This window comes from Acanthaster planci, linkage group LG08 (assembly GCF_054643075.1).
Source record: "Acanthaster planci isolate LZ-2023a linkage group LG08, COTS_SCS, whole genome shotgun sequence".
Classification (NCBI taxonomy): domain Eukaryota; kingdom Metazoa; phylum Echinodermata; class Asteroidea; order Valvatida; family Acanthasteridae; genus Acanthaster; species Acanthaster planci.
The window spans coordinates 14,669,992-14,688,500 of NC_141784.1; the positions used below are offsets into that span (position 1 = coordinate 14,669,992).

An 18,509-nucleotide genomic window follows, 5' to 3' on the forward strand; every position below is an offset into this window, starting at 1 on the left:
TCATTTCACTTGACTCGTTTTGCCCCCATTTCATTCCCAGTAAGAAAGAGGAAAATAATGCAAGGCCAAGAACCAGTCTAACATTGCACGGGTGATGATTCAGACATGAATCTATTTCACAAAATGGGAGAAGTTAATATGTGAAGACCATCTGTTCTAAAAGGAGATGCTAAAGCTGCTAACATAAACAACTCGGTGAAGTTTTGCAAACTTGCAAGACAGATAGGAACATCTGTTCCGGCATAATTAACTGATTCATAACTAGACAACTTCTTGTCATGATTTCATGCAGGGCTGAGAAGGGAAATGGCAGTACATAAAGGAATCATTCCATGCAATCGATTTATGCAGGTATTAATTGTACAAAGCAAATAAAAAATGTTTATGAGTGCAATGGAAACAATAATTTTGTGGGTAACACATGAAATGTTTCACTCTACTTACCTTCAACTCATCAAATGAAATATTACAAACTGTAATTCCACCTCGCCTGGTGATCATGTGAGATTGCGCTGACTGAGCTTTCAGTGCGTAATCTAACTTCACAGCCTTCGGAAGTGACATTCGGTGATAAGCACCATTGCACATATTCGTAATTTGTACAGACAATGTCCATGCCCTTTTTGGAACAGCATTGAAGCTAGCTGGTAATCCAGTACGTACAGCTGCATGTACTGCTGCAAATAAGACTTAGATTTCTCCAGGGAAAGAAAAGGACATCACTTATGCAGGGCCAGTTGAAAACTTGTTTACTGTACAAGGCCAGGGCCAGAATGGAAAATGGTTGATTCCGATAAACCAAAAGCCAGACTACAACACAGGTACAACTCAAGGTTACAGTCCCACGTCCAACTCTGCAAACATCACAAACATACCGAAAGTACTAGGAATATGGCGACTTCAGTTGCTAAACCAGCCAGCGGCAAATGAGCCACACCCAAGGCAGGCACTCCCGAGAAACCAGCCAATTCAAAGGCGGCATTGTTTAATACAATGACTACCTGCTTTCAGTCAATGCAACAACAATCAATTCAAACGCTCTGTCACATAGACTGCAGGATGGGTTTTAAGTAACTGATCAGCTTTTTGGGTATGCCCAGTACATGTACTGGCATTGCAACTCAGCCAACAGAGCAGGCACCATCAACTTTGTCAAAGAAAGCAAAGCTCCTTCAACGTGCATAGTTGGGAAGCACGAAGGTGACCAAGATCAGGTGCTGAACATACTGCTAGCCTCAAAGGACGAAAACAGCACTCAAGCTGAGGCTAATCTGACCAACAAACCAGCTGATCCTTCAGACAGTGCAGCTTTCTTGGGAGTACATCATGCAGGACTTCAGTGATGATAACAAGACAGGTCCTGGGATGAAACCTGAATTGGCCAAGTGATGAACGCTATGCTGAAATCAAAGATGGCTGACATAAAATGCTCACAGAAAGATAAAAATATACCCCTACCCAGAAAACTGTGATGCAATGGATGGCACTAAGGTGAACCCTGAAATCTGGAGTACACTTTGTACAACCACTTAACGTGAAGACATAAAACTTCAAAAGACTAAGAAACTCAGTTGACTTCCTTAGTGCCCTTACTTCAAGCCAGCGACATATTGGTCAATCTCAAAATGGTTACCACCTAAAATGTTAATGTACTTACGTGTGTGCGTTGTATGACGATCTCATCACAGCATGCTGGGGACGTAAAACGGCATTGTTCCAACCATGCACCCTCCAACTCGACTTTACCGGTTTCTCTGTTCTTGTATTATGTCATTGTTTTTTATTTCAAGTCTTTATTCATAAAAAGTACAGTTACTTCTCATTTTCATTAACATAAACTGTTTTGAAATTAAATTCCAAACCACACGTATGTGCATACAAAGTACATGTAGGCCTACATGTATGTACAGGAAGTTGTACATGATGTACGCTTAACGATGCGGTCGATCGGTTACACATGTGACGAGCGGGACAGCAGCTTTCGCATGAGACGAGGTCCAGATAATACGAGCTAATTTAGAAAGTCCCAAGGCCCTCGTATTAACGAGAGTCGACTGTACTTACTTTACCCCCCAAGCATTTTTCCATGTGTCCAAAGACATACATGTGTTGCTTCAAATAGACAACATCACAGCAGTGATGGACATTAATCACGTGGGTGGTCCTCACTCTAAAGACTGCAATTTAGTCAGAAGAGACCTTTGGTTATGGTGTAAAGATTGAAATATTTGGCTAATGGCAGTCTTTGTCCCAGGAAAATTGAAAATCTCAGCTGACTGGGCATCAAGGTATTTTCAGGACCACACTGAGTGGCAAGTCAATGAAAAGATTTCTACATTGATGCTGAAAACATTCTCGGTTGAGTTAGCCCAATCTTCGACATGTTTGCCTCAAGCCTCATTACCAAATACAGATATACATGTGTGCATCTTGGCACCCAGATACGCAAGCGTACACAACTGATGCATTCACTATAAACTGGGGACTGCATTCCCAGTATTTTTCTCATAGCGAGAGTCCTGCAAAAACTTGAAGAGGATGCTGCCCAGGCAGTTGTGATCATTCCATGTTGGCCTACTCAGCCCTGGTACCCATTGCTTGTGAAAGTTTGTGTTTCTCTTCCCTCTCATTGCCCAGCAAAATGCAGAACAATGAGGGTGCCTCACGACCCTACAGTAATCCACCCTCTGCATAAGAAACTGCAACACATGGCTTGTCATTCATCCAACAGCTGCTCCAAAACCAAAGAATTTCGGAAGATGTGGTACCGCCACAGATCATACATGTACACTCAGCCCTACTAAGTACTACGCAGGTTACGTACACAACAATTACGCAGACAACAATTACCTTTCTGAATGTTGCCCTGAGCTCAACAAACTCCGAACACCATGTGACACGCACATGATACACAAATGCATGCACTGTATAATGTACTGTACAATGTGTACATTGACATAAAGAGCAACCCCAACAATGAAAGAAAATAAGAAATGAGGCCATAGTATGTTTACTCGGATCCCATTTTAGACATCAATGCCACATAAATCCAGACTCAGCAGTATTTTTGTTTTGAAAAAGTTACTTTTGATTTACGTGATAGTCTGTTGTACTCTTATTTTACATCCCTTGGGTTTCTCATTCACACAAATCTTTGAACATGTAACGTGATTACGTAGTGACTTAATACCAGGTGAGGAAGAATCCTGAAATTCATACGAGCTTTACAGAAGCAAAGTTTGATTGGAATTCTGCCGAACTGTATTATGGCACAGCGGGATTAACATCAAAGAAGACAGCCACCTGAAAGCCGATATCTTTCCAGTAGTACTTCTACCTACGGATAATATTTAAAGCTAAATGTATTCACAAAACACCATGCTTTAGATTCTGAGGGCTCAGTCAGCACAATTTCACATAAAGGGGGAATATGAGAAGTCAGCCATCATCAAGCATTCCCACGCCGAAGACCACACCATCAACTGGGAAGAAGCCCACCTCATCGCCAACATTGAACAGTGGTACCCAAGACGCATTAGAGAAGCCTTGGAAATCTCCAAGCACCCCACCGTACCTCAAGACATCGGCTTCTCCATCAGCGACATCTGGCAGCCCCTCCTCACCTCCCGGTCTGATGGGTCCTCTATACCCTAAGACTCCCCCACCCCCCCGCCCAGGGTCTCCTATACCCAGGCAACCTTCCCCCACCACAGCCCATGACCAACTGACATGCATCAGTACCCAGGAGGATCCACCGTTCCACCTGACTACACAGCAGGATCCGTCACACTCCAGTACCTCCAACCAGCATATAAGCCCCACTCCCTGTCGGCATCTCTTCAGTCTCCTGACGACGGACAGAGCACACTGTCCGAAACGTTGAGCCTTTCCGGTTCTTATCAGAACCACACAGACTCAAAAAGAGATATTGCATGGTGTTTACCGCAAGCTTTCCATCTTAGTCGTCCGTCACCATGAATAGCTCGAAATCCCATATGTCCATACTCACAGTTACATCCGGACCTACAGGTACGAAAGGATGGTCCACCACCGGAGGTGATTGCATAGGAAGGTCGGTCCACATGTTAAACAAGGCTGAAGTATTCATTATAAGAAATGAATACATGTACTAAGCCCTGTTACATTATACTATGTTTGAAGTGGCCATTTGTATCCTTAAGTTGGAAGACTATGGCCATATCATCACAAGCATGGGGAATTAAGGTTATTCCGCATGCATTGCAAAAATAGAAAAGCTGCAGGTAAAGAGCATCCGAAGATGGAAGATTGCTCCATGACTTAAGTATCCAAATATCCTATTTCATCCTACATCTACCTAAACCTTATAACCTTTCCATTTACTCACCGGAACAGAAAGTACAAGCGGCTAAATGGTGAAGTTAACAAGTTCTTGCCAATTCCGCCTTTCATTTCAATTACACAGGGCACAGTCGGAAAGGCAACCATGGCAAAATTATAAACAAAATTGTGCGCGGACAGTAGGCATACTTTCGGTGAATTAGGATGCCCGAGATGTGGATACTGAATTGAATGGCGTGATCACCGGTCAGAGATAAAGGGGAGCCTGTCTGGAGATCGCGGTTGATTTTACACACCTGAGTGCCTCCGATGACAAAGTTTATTATTTATTTATTTCATTATTTCTTTATTTATTTCTGGTAATGACACCAAGGATTCCTCAAAAGTGCACCAGGCACTGTAGCTCGTAAGCCTGAAGAAACCTGTAGAGAGGAGACAATGAGAAGCAGTCACAGTTTTAGAGGTGGGAGGAAAACTCCAGAGGAATATTCTAGGTAAAACCCATGGAATCAAGTAGGGACTCAAAACCCAATCCACATGTGGACTGGGCCAGGATTCGAACCCGGACCGCAGAGGTGAAAGGCAAGGAAAGAACCTCTATGCCAACCCGAACCACTATGTGGTGAGGCGATGACATCCACCGCAGGCATTATAAACAGGAGACCGGTGGTCAGAATAAAAGACGCATGGTATGCTAATCGTATCACATTTGTTCACCAGGACAGCTCCATAAAATGATGGAAGGACGCCCAGAGAGCAGATTTCTGTATTTCCCACCTAGCTGACCCTCGGCACAGGAATTTTGGGTGCCAGCTGATGGTCTGATGCATAGTGTAGCGGTTGTTTGAGCCGTGGTCAGCGTTTAGTAAGTGTGACCCAGGCTGTACAAGTAGTTCCTGCATACCTGGTTTTCCCAAAACTGGACAGATCAAGGCAGAGGCGTAGGCCTGAATGGGAGGGAAAATGAACAAGCTGTATCTAATACGGAAACGAGACGCCCCCAGGCATAGCATGTTCAGGGGTGGAGCTAGATGCGAGTTGTAAGTAGAGCCCGGATAAGATGTATTATTACTCCTATTATTATTGAATAAATTGTCATATTTCTTTGTGCTTGGGGCCGGAGTTCTCGATACCATGGATGGGAAACTGGAAGAAGTGACTGAGAGCATAGATTGTGGGGCTAATTCAAAAGGAGTAGCAACAGGGGAATTAGCCAGCTCCAAAGTCTGCATCGAACACCCTCCAGGCCGACTGATGGCAGAGGGTGCCAGGGCAGTATGGGTAGACCCATCATTCGCACTCCCAGGGATCATTCCTCCGGTAGCCAATGGCACAAGAGTGGTTCTGGACAGGGCAATACGTGACGCGGTGCACTAGAGCCTACAAGATCCCCGGCCACTGGCACCTCCTGACGGGAAGGCTCATGAGGCCATCCCTGAGAAGGCTTCACTCCATCCATTGGCCCAGAAGGAGCCTGTCGCTTGGCACTAGTGTGGGGCATAACTGCTAGTAAAATTGCTTTAGCAAAAAAGACAGACTTATTTCTTCACCAACTGACCACTATGGCTGCTCAAGCAAAAGTGACCAGGAGTTCGTTCCAGAGCTACTAACATCTTAACCACTTGCTGCCGGATGCTTTTTTTAACCGTTACATGCGCTGCCGGGCGTTTTTTTCATATTTTTGTTTTCAAAAATCTTCAAAAATTCATATCTTTTTTTCTGAATGCCTAAACCCCATAAAATGGGTGTCCCGTGGCGAGTCTAGCCCTCACAAGCAACCTCCATTGACCCTTCGGTTTTGCGGCCACGCCGCCCGCTTTGTATAGAGCCCCCATTGTGTGCGTTACATAAGGGCTCGTTTGTTCCGGGCCTTGGCCCAGTGCGTTGCTATGCGGAGCGATTGATGGTCAAGACCTCAGCGTGTAATATGCGGTGAGTGAATGGGAAGCTGTGAACGTGCACTGGGCTTGAGTGAATGGGAAGCTGTGCACGTGCACTGGGCTTTGTCAACTGTTCAGTGAGTGCGGGCAATGACGGACAAATGAATTCATGCTGTAAAAAAAGGGGTCTAAAAGTGTGTCTTTTTCGTGGCGCTGCTGCGTGTAACTTTCGCTGTTTTTTTAAGCTATTGGGGTTTTTTTCTGTTATACATTTTCCCATCTACCAAACTTATATCGCCCCCAAACCACTCTCATATTTTATCTCCCAACTTGTTCATTTTCCCTCCCATAGTGTAAGATATTTCCCTTCCCAAACTTTATTTCCCAAACAATTTCAAGTAAAATTTAGAAACCAATAAAATAAAGTACACATAGAAATACACACACAGACAAATATTTGGAGAGAACTTCTTTTTCTCTTATTTTCTTCTTGTCATTTCTCTTGTGTTTTCTTTTTTCATTGAAGTAGTTGAACTCATAAAAGTAGTAAAATAAATTTCCACTCTTTCTAATCAAATAAAAATCAAACACCGGTGCAAGGAATAAAAAGTACTTTCCAGAAACTTTGTCTTTTTTGGTCATTTTTTTCAAAGGTTGAAAACATGACCACCTAGTAAAACCATTACAAGGAAATGTACCACTTTTTCAAGAGATGAAAATACAACATCCTCAAAGCAGTACTTCCCAGAAACTTTGTCTTTTTGTCACTTTTTTCAAAGGTTGAAAACATAACCACCTAGTAAAACCATTACAAGGAAATGTGCCACTTTTTCAAGAGATGAAAATACAACATCCTCAAAGCAGTACTTCCCAGAAACTTTGTCTTTTTGTCACTTTTTTTCAAAGGTTGAAAACATGACCACCTAGTAAAACCATTACAAGGAAATGTGCCACTTTTTCAAGAGATGAAAATACAACATCCTCAAAGCAGTACCTTCCAGAAACTTTGTCTTTTTTGTCATTTTTTTCAAAGGTTGAAACTATGACCACCTAGTAAAACACCAGTAAATGACATATTGTTTTACACTAGATAAGTGGGGCATCAAGTCAAAACACACATGAAAAACACAAAATATAATGTCAATGAAAATGTCCATGAAAATAAATGTTCAAAGTGTCAATTAGTGGACAGTATGGTACTCCTTGAAGCAGGGGGCGACACAGAGGGGCTGGTGGCACGTGTCGCACTCGAAGTGTGTCTTCTTTCGCAGACCACGGGAAGCGCAGAGGACATACCGCTGGTAGCGGAGGTCGCCATAGCTGGTCCTCTCAAAGTCCACGGGGAAGTGTCGGCCAACAAAGCGGGAGTTGGTGACTGGTGGAGTATCATGCTGAGGGCGGTACTCGGGCAAGGGCTTGTCGAACAGCAGCTCATGGACAAGACTCAAGCGGTAGTCGAGGAAGGAGAGACGGTGACCAACGGCCAGGTACACGGCGTAGCTGTTCACCAGCGTCAAGTTGAGCAGGTAGAAGAAGAGTTTCTTGTACCACTTGAGGGACTTACGAGTTGCTCGATGATTTGCCGCTAGTTGGTCGCTCTTGTCAACGCCCCCATCAGGGCGTTGTACTCGATGACACAGGTCGGTTTCTGCTTTTCCTGCCCTGTCCTGTCTTGCTTGCCGGTGCCACGGATGTCTGCCGTATGCATGGTGGAGAGCATACGGATGTTGCGCTTGTCTCGCCACACCATGGCCAGGAGAGAACTGCTGACACCCAGGTCGGCCGACCGGGACGCTGTTTCGCCCCGCTTCAGCTTGACGGATTACAGGTCTTTCGGCATCCCTTTTCTGTTCCCCATGACGGTGCCGACGACTTTGAACTTCTGGTTGTGAAGTCGTCGAACCAAATCAGGACTGCTGAAGGCCCGGTCAAGGGCAAGGTTGTAGCCCTTACCACTTAGGTCGTTCACCAGGTCCATCACCACTTGTGTAGTTGCTGGGAGGTCTCCTTTACTTTGGCCGGTGTAGATTTTGAAGTTGTAGCAGTACCAGGCGGCACTCCTGGTGCTCTGGCACAACTTGTACATCTTGATGCCGAAGCGGGGCCCTCTTTCTGGGGTTGTAGGTAGCGAAGCGGAGACGCCCGTAAAACTTAAGCAGGGAGTCGTCGACGGAAATGTCCCGTTGAGGAACGTAGACAGTGGCAAACTTCTGAGCAAGATGGTCGACGACTGGGCGCACTTTGAAGAGGCGGTCGGTGCAGTCATCTGGCATGGCGGTGTTATCGTTGAAGTGCAGGGACTGCAGGATGGCAAGGAAGCGATCTCGGGGCATGACGGACAGGAATAGGCTCATCTTCAGTAGTGGGTCAGTGGACCAGAAGCTATGAAGGGTGGGGTGCTTTGCAATGCCCGTCATTATGCAAAGGCCCAGAAAGGGCTTCAGTTCTCTCGTGTTCAGATCAGTCCATGATCGCATGTGCGCCGATGTCGTAGCGGGCCTCTGCACGTCATACCGGTTGCTCTCTTGCACTATCTTGTTGTAGAGAACGTCGTCAAAAAACAGTTCAAAGGCTTCACTGCAGGTCGAGCTGCGATGCAGGCGGGGATCAATGGCACCACCATTACCGGTGAAGCCATACTTCAGCGGTGTACTGTCTTCATCTGTCCACCGGAATGGTGCGGCACTGCTGCTGGTCGACACGGCGGTCTGTGTGCGGGACTGTCTCTTGCGCTTGGCATATACCGCCAAGGGTACATCACTGTCAATTTCTGTACTTGACTGTACTTGAGCAGGTGATGGCGGTGATGAAAAAGACAAAGAAACTTCGTCTGAACTCAGATAAAACTCGCTTTCGCTGGAAGAACTGGACTCTCCGGATGTAACTTCAGCCATGTTGTCTGTACTCTAAATAACACGATACCCAATATGAACACATGTGAACGCTGCACGGCATTTTTATTCTCAAGCAGCGAGGGCCGTGCCCTGTCAGTCAACGTGGCAAGGGCCAGCAGTGCCCAGGCCGGGTCATTCATGGGGCGCAGGTGCATAATGAGCCCACACAGCCCGCGCTTTGTCTTCGGTGCAGTGCAGCGATAATCCCCTGCGAGCGCCCGGCAGCGCGAACAAATGTGCTCTGCAAAACAATACACGGATGACCTCTGCTAATTGCAGCGCTCTGCGCTGAAAGAATACAGGGATTGATTGGCAGTGCCCAGCAGCTCTTAGGAGCTCGTACTTTTATTCAAGGCTTTGATAAGTTCGCTCACCCTGGCTATAAAATAAGTTCGGTCACCCCGGCTATAAAATAAGTTCGGTCACCCCGGCTATAAAAAAAGTCACAATTCACCGGCCAATGATGGCCTAAACTTTTTAACTGACAGCCCCAAACTTTTTAAGAAACGCCCAGCAACTTTTTCTTTTTTATAGTAAAGTTCCGATTTCGGAGTCCCCGGCCCCAAATATAAGGCCTATGGCTCCGGTACAGGAGCCCCGGCTGGAAGTGGTTAAGGTCAAGACAATAACTAGTTGAAGGCATTAAATCACTGTGCCAACAACCGTGAGAGACTAGAATTGACCCACTAAGTGACAACTATCCCCCAACATCCCGCGGTAATAAATTATTTGAAGCTGCAATTTAGTTTGCCTCAAATTGATTATACGGGAAAATACAGAACAAATACCATTTGCCACTGATTCAGATGCTACTTGAATTTTTTAACACCGGGCTTTAATCAGACGAGGGAAATTTCACTCAGACCAGTGATGGTTTGGTATTCTAATAGTAATAATTTGTGAATTTTCCAGACTTATCTCAAGTGTGCTTAGTGATGGGCCATTATGGTGTGTTTATGCAAAAATGCATTTCAACAAGTTACGCTGTTTTGACCAAAATATGCCTAGTGCACTGTTCAAGCAAAATGTCATAGGTGATCTTGTCCCCTTCAAAGACCACTTACCTATATATAAAATTAATTCAGATACGACAAAAGAATTGTGTCAGTAAAAATATTATCTGCCTGAAGTTCCATTCAGCACAAAAGTTTACTGGGAGGCCGCAAATCTATTCATGCAAGTTTCTCAAACTAAACTAAGCTGAGATACGACGTGTTTGAACTGACACAATGCAACGTTCATCATGGAAAAATTGCAAACTTTTGGGTTTTGGTAATGTAAAAAACCCCAAGCACTTGAACAAAACAAAGTACATAGAATTGTTCACATACTATCAAAATATGTCTACTTACGAAAAGGATGGTTCACTAGAGTGTGCCTTCAGTGGTATGTCTGTTCCGAGAATTTCCTTTGAAATACCAACTGGCACCTGTTTGAAACAAGAAAAAAGCCATGCATATATGAAAGTTTTCTTGTAGACTTCTTCTATCTTATCTAGTCATACGTACTTCAAACATCTTTTTTCCCAAATTTGTCGAAATGGCATCATTTTTCTTCTGATTTTTTAAATTTTGCACAACTTGGCACAATGGTATTCCTTCTATCAACAGTTTCTTTTCCCCCTTTTTTTTGCAATTATGTGAAAAAGGCACTCTTTTCCTTGTAATTTTTTTTCTTCTGCTTTTAAGTTCTATCCAAAAGCCCATTAATTGTCTACAGGTTTTCTATGGCACTATGGTTACTTTACAATCTTGCCTCTCCATCAAAGTTACACCAAAGAAAGACCCTAATAATAAACGGTCATAGAGAAATGACTTCATCACATGATTATTCAATTTTGACTACTTCTTTCAACCCATTGACTTTGTACACTTTTTTTTTCAAGAGGCTTCTTTTCAGTCACTTAGCAATCTTGCATCTTCACCAACTTTGCACCAAAAAAGACCTTAAAACAATGACATCATGATTTATTATAGCTGTTAATTTCTGGTCTGAAAGGATTTTACACTGTACTAAATCAAAAAAGTCTTTGCTTTCTCCCCGAGCACATGCGGTCAAAAGAAATTCACAAGGCTCCTTTCCGACCATGTCCAATTAAATAGTTATGTATTTCAGGGTACCGTGCACTGCTTGTACTATGCTGAAATGTGGGCTGAATGTAGGGTGACATATAGCTTAAGCCTGGTTCAGGTTGATTTCGCCACGTATGTTGTCGACCGAGAATGGTGAATGGTATCCCCAACAAATCACACAATTTGTTTTATGGGTCACACAGAAGAGAACCCTACTGATTTCTTTCACCTTCGTGCATTTCAAACAAACAAAATTTTTGAAGTTTTTATTTTGCTCTCCAAAAATTCCTCTCACAGCAGAAAGTAATAACTATAATAATTTTAGAGGGTTTTCCTAAGACGAAAGTGAAAAGAAGTGCAGACGCAGAGAGAACATTTTCATTGGGCCACTCCAGCTTTTGCCTCCACATGCCATTCATGAACATGCCCACATAAATTAGAATTTATTAGTGGAAGGGTCTATGATCATGTTGCCAACAGACGCAGGTAAAGTCTACTGAAAAGAATGCCTCATAACTGTCACAGAAAAGAAACATGGAGTTTCCTCATCTGAAACATGGAGTTTCCTCATGTGGACCACACAGTCCCAAGCGTACATGCCTACTCATTGGGTGTGTCCAAGTTTGACTATCACCCAAAGGTCACAATAGGGTGACAGACAAACAATGGTCTAGCTTCAAGGTAAGTCTTACAAATCACTGGGCGACTTCTTCACAGTCACAATAACCTTTAAATATCTTGTGAACAATCTCAAATGTATTCATTTAATTTCATATTGGTTTATTAAAATCCATTTTCGCAGTTAAAAAAATGAATTTCAATGGATTTAACAATCAAAATAAAAAAGATCAATTAAAATAAGAATGAAAAAAACCAGAATTAAATAGTTACAAAAATATTCAACATTTACCATTACAGTTTACACTCACAAAAAATAAACCATGTAACATGACTAATGACCAACACTCATATAACATGACTAATGACCAACACTCATATAACACTACTTAAAACATGTCCGTTGAAATTTACACTTTATAGATGAAATTATTGTGATCTTAAAACTTTCAGTCACATGTAACCTTTAAAATTTCACTCCCATGTAAAAAAAAATGTAATACAGGGCATTTCTTAAGAGGAGCACAATTTTTATAATATTTCTACTAAGAGAATTTATTAGAGGGGCATTCCTTCCCATATTTGTTATGCAACCGGATTAAGGTAGGAAGCACACTGGTGAAGTAACGTTTTGTTCGGCAACAGATTTCACAGATAAATGGTTTATTCTGCAGCATTCTTGTATGTTGAGGTGGAAAGAATTCACGAAAAAGGTCAGTGTGGTCAAGGGTTTTCATAAATATTCAAAATTTAACAATAAATCACACAACCATAAAATTATAATGTTGCTTCACAAATACAATCTGAATTAAAACTTCTACATCCCTATGAATTTCACATTGATAACTCTTTGAAGAGTATGCGAAATGTCCCTTCAAATCTGTGTGCAAAGTCTATAGGCTTAAATAAATATTCAAAAATTAACAATAAATCAGGGGATCACATCATCATCATCATGTCACTACAGGGTCCTTCTTGGAATATGAGCTTGTTTTAAGTCAATGGCCAAGGCAAGACAAAAAATGTATAAAGTGAATAGGTTTTTGGGGAGAAGAAAGTTCAGAAGAACAAAAAATCTTGACAAAAAGAAAGGCTTTTTCGTGTAGTTCAACAAAAAAAGTTATAATCAACTACATGTACTGAGAGAAAGTAGGCTAATCCTCCAGGATTGTGGGTTGTGTATAAAACTGTATTAATTTGAATATGCAATGTCTATAATGCCAAAATGTAATGTCCTTGATGCCTAATTGAGACTTATAACAAGACAGGGATAGAAATTCTAATAAGTGTTATTGTTTTTCTTGTTGACTGTTGTCTGCCTAAAGTCATTTGTGCGTTGTCTGGGAATATACATTGAAACTAATGCACTGGTCGATACTAATTTTTTTTTTTTGCAATACGGCAGCGCATTGCGCTATTGAATTCAATGTGTACTATTAACATGGCCAACCGAGGTCATCAGCTTTATTTGATGGCTGAGATGTCCAAAAGTAGCGTGCGTAAGGCAGTATGTTGGACCAAACCAACTTAGCCTCAGGAAAAATCGTGCGGCATTCCTGCATGAATAATACACTGGCGTATTGTGAAGAAATCAGTACCCACACAGTGCCAATTTCTTTTTAATGAACAGATTGCTGAAGTGCTCAACAGAACTTTACACCATCACACCAGTCACTGTATCCACAACAGGGGTATAGATACTCAGATTTTTGTTTTTTTTGTGCAAATTTCACATGATGGAACTTTCAACAAACAGGACAATGAATGTTACTAATTAGAAACATATCTCATTGACTCCAATGATAATGTTGGTTTAAACTATCTATCTGAGGACACAGTCAGTGAGCATTCTTAAAAGTTATACATGTATTCGATATTAGGATGTTGATTCAGGATTTGTTAATTGGGATTGCTTTCATGTCCAAGTCGAAAAATACAAAACTAAATTCAATCATAAACTTGGGACTTGAATGCATTCATCCTTCCTATAGGCTTGTAGTTGTAAGCGTCAAAGCCCTTCAGCTCAACATGTTGCTTGGGTGCATAAGCATCATTAAAACAACTGTTATAAAGTATGGAGTAAAAAGTTACTTAAAACATATATTTGATATACTCGTTGAACATGAGGGCATGCTTATGAAGGCTAGTTAACTTTCATTGAGGTTAATAATGTTTCTTTGTGTTGGTTTCTGGTCATGATACTCATGAAAAACATGACTGACGGTAGCTTCCCTGGATCAAAGGTTAGAACTTTCAAAGGTCGATATTTCTTGCTGCCCCATGTGCTTCGCAAACACAGCATAAACAGTATGTATGCAAATGCTGAACCAAACATGGACCACTACACTTTTCAGTTGACCTTGTCACAGCCAATGTCAATATCATTTTCCACACAATCTCTTCTGGGTTGGAATCCAGTCCAGACAAATGACCACCAGTAACAGTCTGCTGTCACCAGCTGCTAACACGTGTCTCAGCTAAAGAAAAACCACGTTGCCAACATACATAGACAACACTGTAATATTTTCTTGTAAAGATAAATCACGGTTGTTTTTTTTGTCAGTCAGAGGAGTTCATTTACCACTAGTAGGTTTGTCCTGGGGTTGCAGTGATTTTCGACCCCTGGTAACAATGAAAAAATCTCAGACAAAACAGATTGATGTTTCTCCCAAGTCATTCACACAAGTTTGGTAATGCTTTACAAAAACGCAAGGACACCATATTAACACAATCTGTCAATCTGCATGATCACTTGATCTTTGTGTGATATAAGCTCAGTTGCAGGATAGGAAAAAGCATCATGTATTTGAAAATTATCCCAGTGTCATACAATACATGTCCCCCTTGTTCCTTGTTGGCAAGCGTATGGACGTGACTGCTGCCACTTTGCATTTCTAGTGATCACCATCATTTACAAGTCACGCCTCAACAATTTCTCTCTATAAAGAGAAGTGGCAGTGGAAATAACACCTCCATTTTTCTGATGTCATATAGCTAATATAATCCAGATGGTGCAGAGCAAAGGGCCAATGTAGACACAAAAATACCTCTTATCACTCATCTTACACACACTAAAAGCCATACTGCAATTAAAACAAACATTTTGGCATCGCCCACAATACTTCAAATTTCTGTCAGAAGAACAGACAGAGGTACTCAACATATAATGTGCAGAATTATTTCAGTCACTATATTCAGAATAATAGGATAGGAGCACAAATGTTTTAGTTTATTTGTGTAAAAAAGAATCAAGATCTTTGACATAAACATGATCAAGTTTAAAATATTTAAAAAAATGAAAAGGCTTATTTCAGGAAAGCACATATACAGGTCATTTTGTACGAAAGTGCTCTGTATACATTTCCGAGAATATTTGATGAGGGAATTTAAACATGCCTGAAATTCGAAGGTTGATTTAGTATTTATTGCGTGAGACTGTTTTCATGCTCCAAACGAACAAAACCAGCAAAACTCAATTTTAGCTTTAAGAAATTGGAATGTTTATCCTCAACCTAGCCCTAGAAGGTGCAAGGCATAACAAGTTTACTTAAAACACCTGCATGTGCAAAACAGGGAGGCGTGCTTATGAAGTCATCTTAACCACTTCATGCCACGGCATTTTTCAATGTTGATGATGCTGGGCTGGCATGACTATCATTTTTTCTATTTTCAAAATCCTTCAAAAATTCATCATTTCATTTAACGGTCGTTTATAGCTGCACCAAGTAATCTTTAGGCACTACTCTAAGTTGACAGGTGACCTTCACTGACGCCCGAATATTTCAGCCAGGCCTGCAGCCTTGTAAACAGAGCCCAGATTGTGGGGTGTTATATAACTGTCCTTTGTTCACGAACCTGGCTCAGTGCACTGCTGACCTCTTTTCAATAGGGGCCAGATTAGCGTGCAGCGGTGCTGTGTGGCTCATCGCTGCAGTGGTGGGGCGCTTTTGTCCCCGGTGCTAATCCGCTCGTCCCAATGCCCCAAACCCTGGTATAGGGTTTCAAAACAAGGCTGGATTATCACCACTTTTGAGAGTGAAAAATGCCGGTAATGCCCAGCAGCCTAGTCTTTTGTTTGGAGTACGGTCTTTTGTTACAGGGCCCTGTTTCCTTTGTCCGAGTTCGGAGACCCCGGCCACCCATATAAACCATACGTCTCCGATCCCGGAGTCCCCGGCAGGAAGTGGTTAATATTCAGGTAAACGGTTGGCCAGCTTGCCAAGATTCTAAAACCTTGTGCATGCCTAGTGTGGAAAGTATGGGGTAACCATGCCCCTTTTTTTCCACAAGCTACCGCAGTTCTGATACGTGCACATTCGCTTTGTTGGTGTTACTGTTCAACTTTGATCTCTTAGCTCGGGATAAGGTGAGTGAGTAATAAACATGGCAAGAGTTGTTCGTGTATGCCCAACATGGCACTATGGCGGCCAGTGTGGCCTGATGTTTATTCGACAAGCAACTAAAGTTCTGATGTACAATGAACCCTTCTGGAGGTATGCTAAACTTCGCTTAGTTAGCTTGGTGAATGGTGGGCAAGACAATGTGCAAATGATTTGCCCCCCCTCCTGATAAGAATATGCTTTGAAAAGAACATGTTAATTTGGTATGTAATAAAATTTTGAGGGCTAACTATATAATTAACAGGACCAAGAAACTATTGAGACAGAGAGACAGTTTGGCCATTTATAATACACTTTTTAATTTATATTTAAATTACGGTATTTTTGCCTGCGGGGGCATGATTAAGGTTTATACCTCCTTCTATTCAAGGCTTATCAATTTACAAATAAAATGTATTCATACTGCTTGTCATGCCACTTATAAGTCCCATACGACACCTCTCTGTTCTAAACATACTATTCAGAAGATAGAAGATATTTACAATTTGCAAATTGTAATGCATTGCTTTGATTATGTTAATAATTTGCTCTCTGAAAATCTCAATAATCCAAGCCTTCTCCTCTTAAACGGTGAACTTCGTTCTGTCAGTACAAGATGAGATAGGTCTCTCCATTATAATATTTGCAGAGTTGGTGTTGCTTCCTCAAATTATTGTAGCATTCTTCCAAAAATTGTCAATTCACTTCCGACTAGTTTTTGAAGATATCTTACAAGCTTCTAAAGGGAGCGTTTAATTATTTATTTGAAAGAGTATTATCTAAATAAACGTAAAGATTTTGTCTATACCAAGTTCAACTGTTACACATGTCAAAAAGACACAGGACACAAATAAGTTAATTCTCTTTTTTAATACACATGCCCGGTATCTTTTTTCTTTTTGTGTAATTCACAACTGTGCTTAAGTCTATTTAATGTGAAACATTATATTAATTAACTGCATCATTTAACAGCAGTCTGGGCTCTGTTATGGGAGTAATCTACCTCATCTGGATGTCATTCCTACTTTGCACCTACATTTTTTAAACAAGTTATAACTTAAAGAACTTTACCAATATACTTTATCAGTGTAAATGCAGCAAATTACACAATAAATGGAATCACCAGACAGACTTACCTCTAGTAATCTCTCGAGCGTTGGAGCCAGATGTCCTATATCAGATGGTCTGAGTGCACTGCAGGCAAGTAGATCAAATCTTACTGATTCACAGCCTTGTTTACAAAATGCAGTTACCAGTGATTTGAAGAAAATCACAACAGCATTCTGTTCCACAATGTTGCTGGGTGTAAGCATCTGAAATTGACAATCCAATCAGATTTATTTTATAAATTGGACTAAATTATTTCAACAGATAATTTTCAAATAGAAATTTCAATAGAAGATTTTCAATCTATAGCTATATAAAAAAGCTAGACATTGTTAAATCCAGAGGGTCGTTTCTTTTAAGAATGTGGTTTTTAGATTTGCATTTGGGTCAATTAGTAACTAAAACATAAACATGTTTTAAACATAAAAAAAAGCTTTTCCAAATTCCTTGTCTTGAAAAATAAAGCACTCATTCATTTTAGATGCATGTACATTTCAATTACACATACACCAGAGCTACAAATTAGGACAGGTAAAACAAAAAACTTACAATGTATTATATAATAAATTTCAAAAACTAGACAGAAAACCTTGAAACGTCTTTGAGATGAAAAAAAAAATCAGTGGTGCAATGGCCTGAAATATGAACCAAGCTCTCAGAGTCTGCAACCTAGCATCTCACCCATTGGACCGCGTGCTGAACTGTTTCAACCACAGTGAAATTGTTGGCCTAGTTTGTAACAAATTTTAAAAAGCAGCATGTAAAGGTACCATGAAAAAGCCACGCCAACATGCTTACACGTATGTCACCCTTTTAGTTACTAAAAAATATCACCCAGAGTAAGTAATGTCAGTTCGTCTCTGTTTATTAGCTTGAGTTTTATTATGCTATCTTTAAACCTACCATATAAGCTGGTTGGCATATGGTTAACATACAATTACTAAAGAATGGGAAGTCCAGGTACACTGCTTACCTGACCTCAACTTCTGTAAATCTGAAATTTGATTGGCCTAGTTTTCAAGCATGCATGAACACAAGTACTTCAATGTCTGTTTTAACCACTACCAGCCGGGGACTCCGAAATCGGAGCCGTATGGTTTATATGTGTGGCCGGGGTCTCCGAACTCGGACAAAGGAAAAAGGGCCCTGTAACAAAAGACCGTACTCCGAACAAAAGACCAGGCTGCTGGGCATGACCGGCATTTTTCACTCTCAAAAGTGGTGATAATCCAGTGTTAT

General features: G+C 41.4%; 1 protein-coding gene across 1 annotated transcript in view; it reads right to left on the reverse strand.

Moving 5' to 3' along the window:
- The window catches only part of LOC110986064 (serine/threonine-protein kinase Nek9-like), a 140,467-nt gene that overhangs the window by 107,541 nt on the left and 14,417 nt on the right, over nucleotides 1-18,509 (reverse strand). Inside the window, exons 2-3 of the mRNA XM_022247674.2 lie at nucleotides 17,300-17,476; nucleotides 10,447-10,523 (exon numbers count right to left, since the gene is read on the reverse strand). Of these exons, the coding sequence (XP_022103366.2) occupies nucleotides 10,447-10,523; nucleotides 17,300-17,476 (254 nt within the window). The remainder of the gene's footprint in view (nucleotides 1-10,446; nucleotides 10,524-17,299; nucleotides 17,477-18,509) is intronic.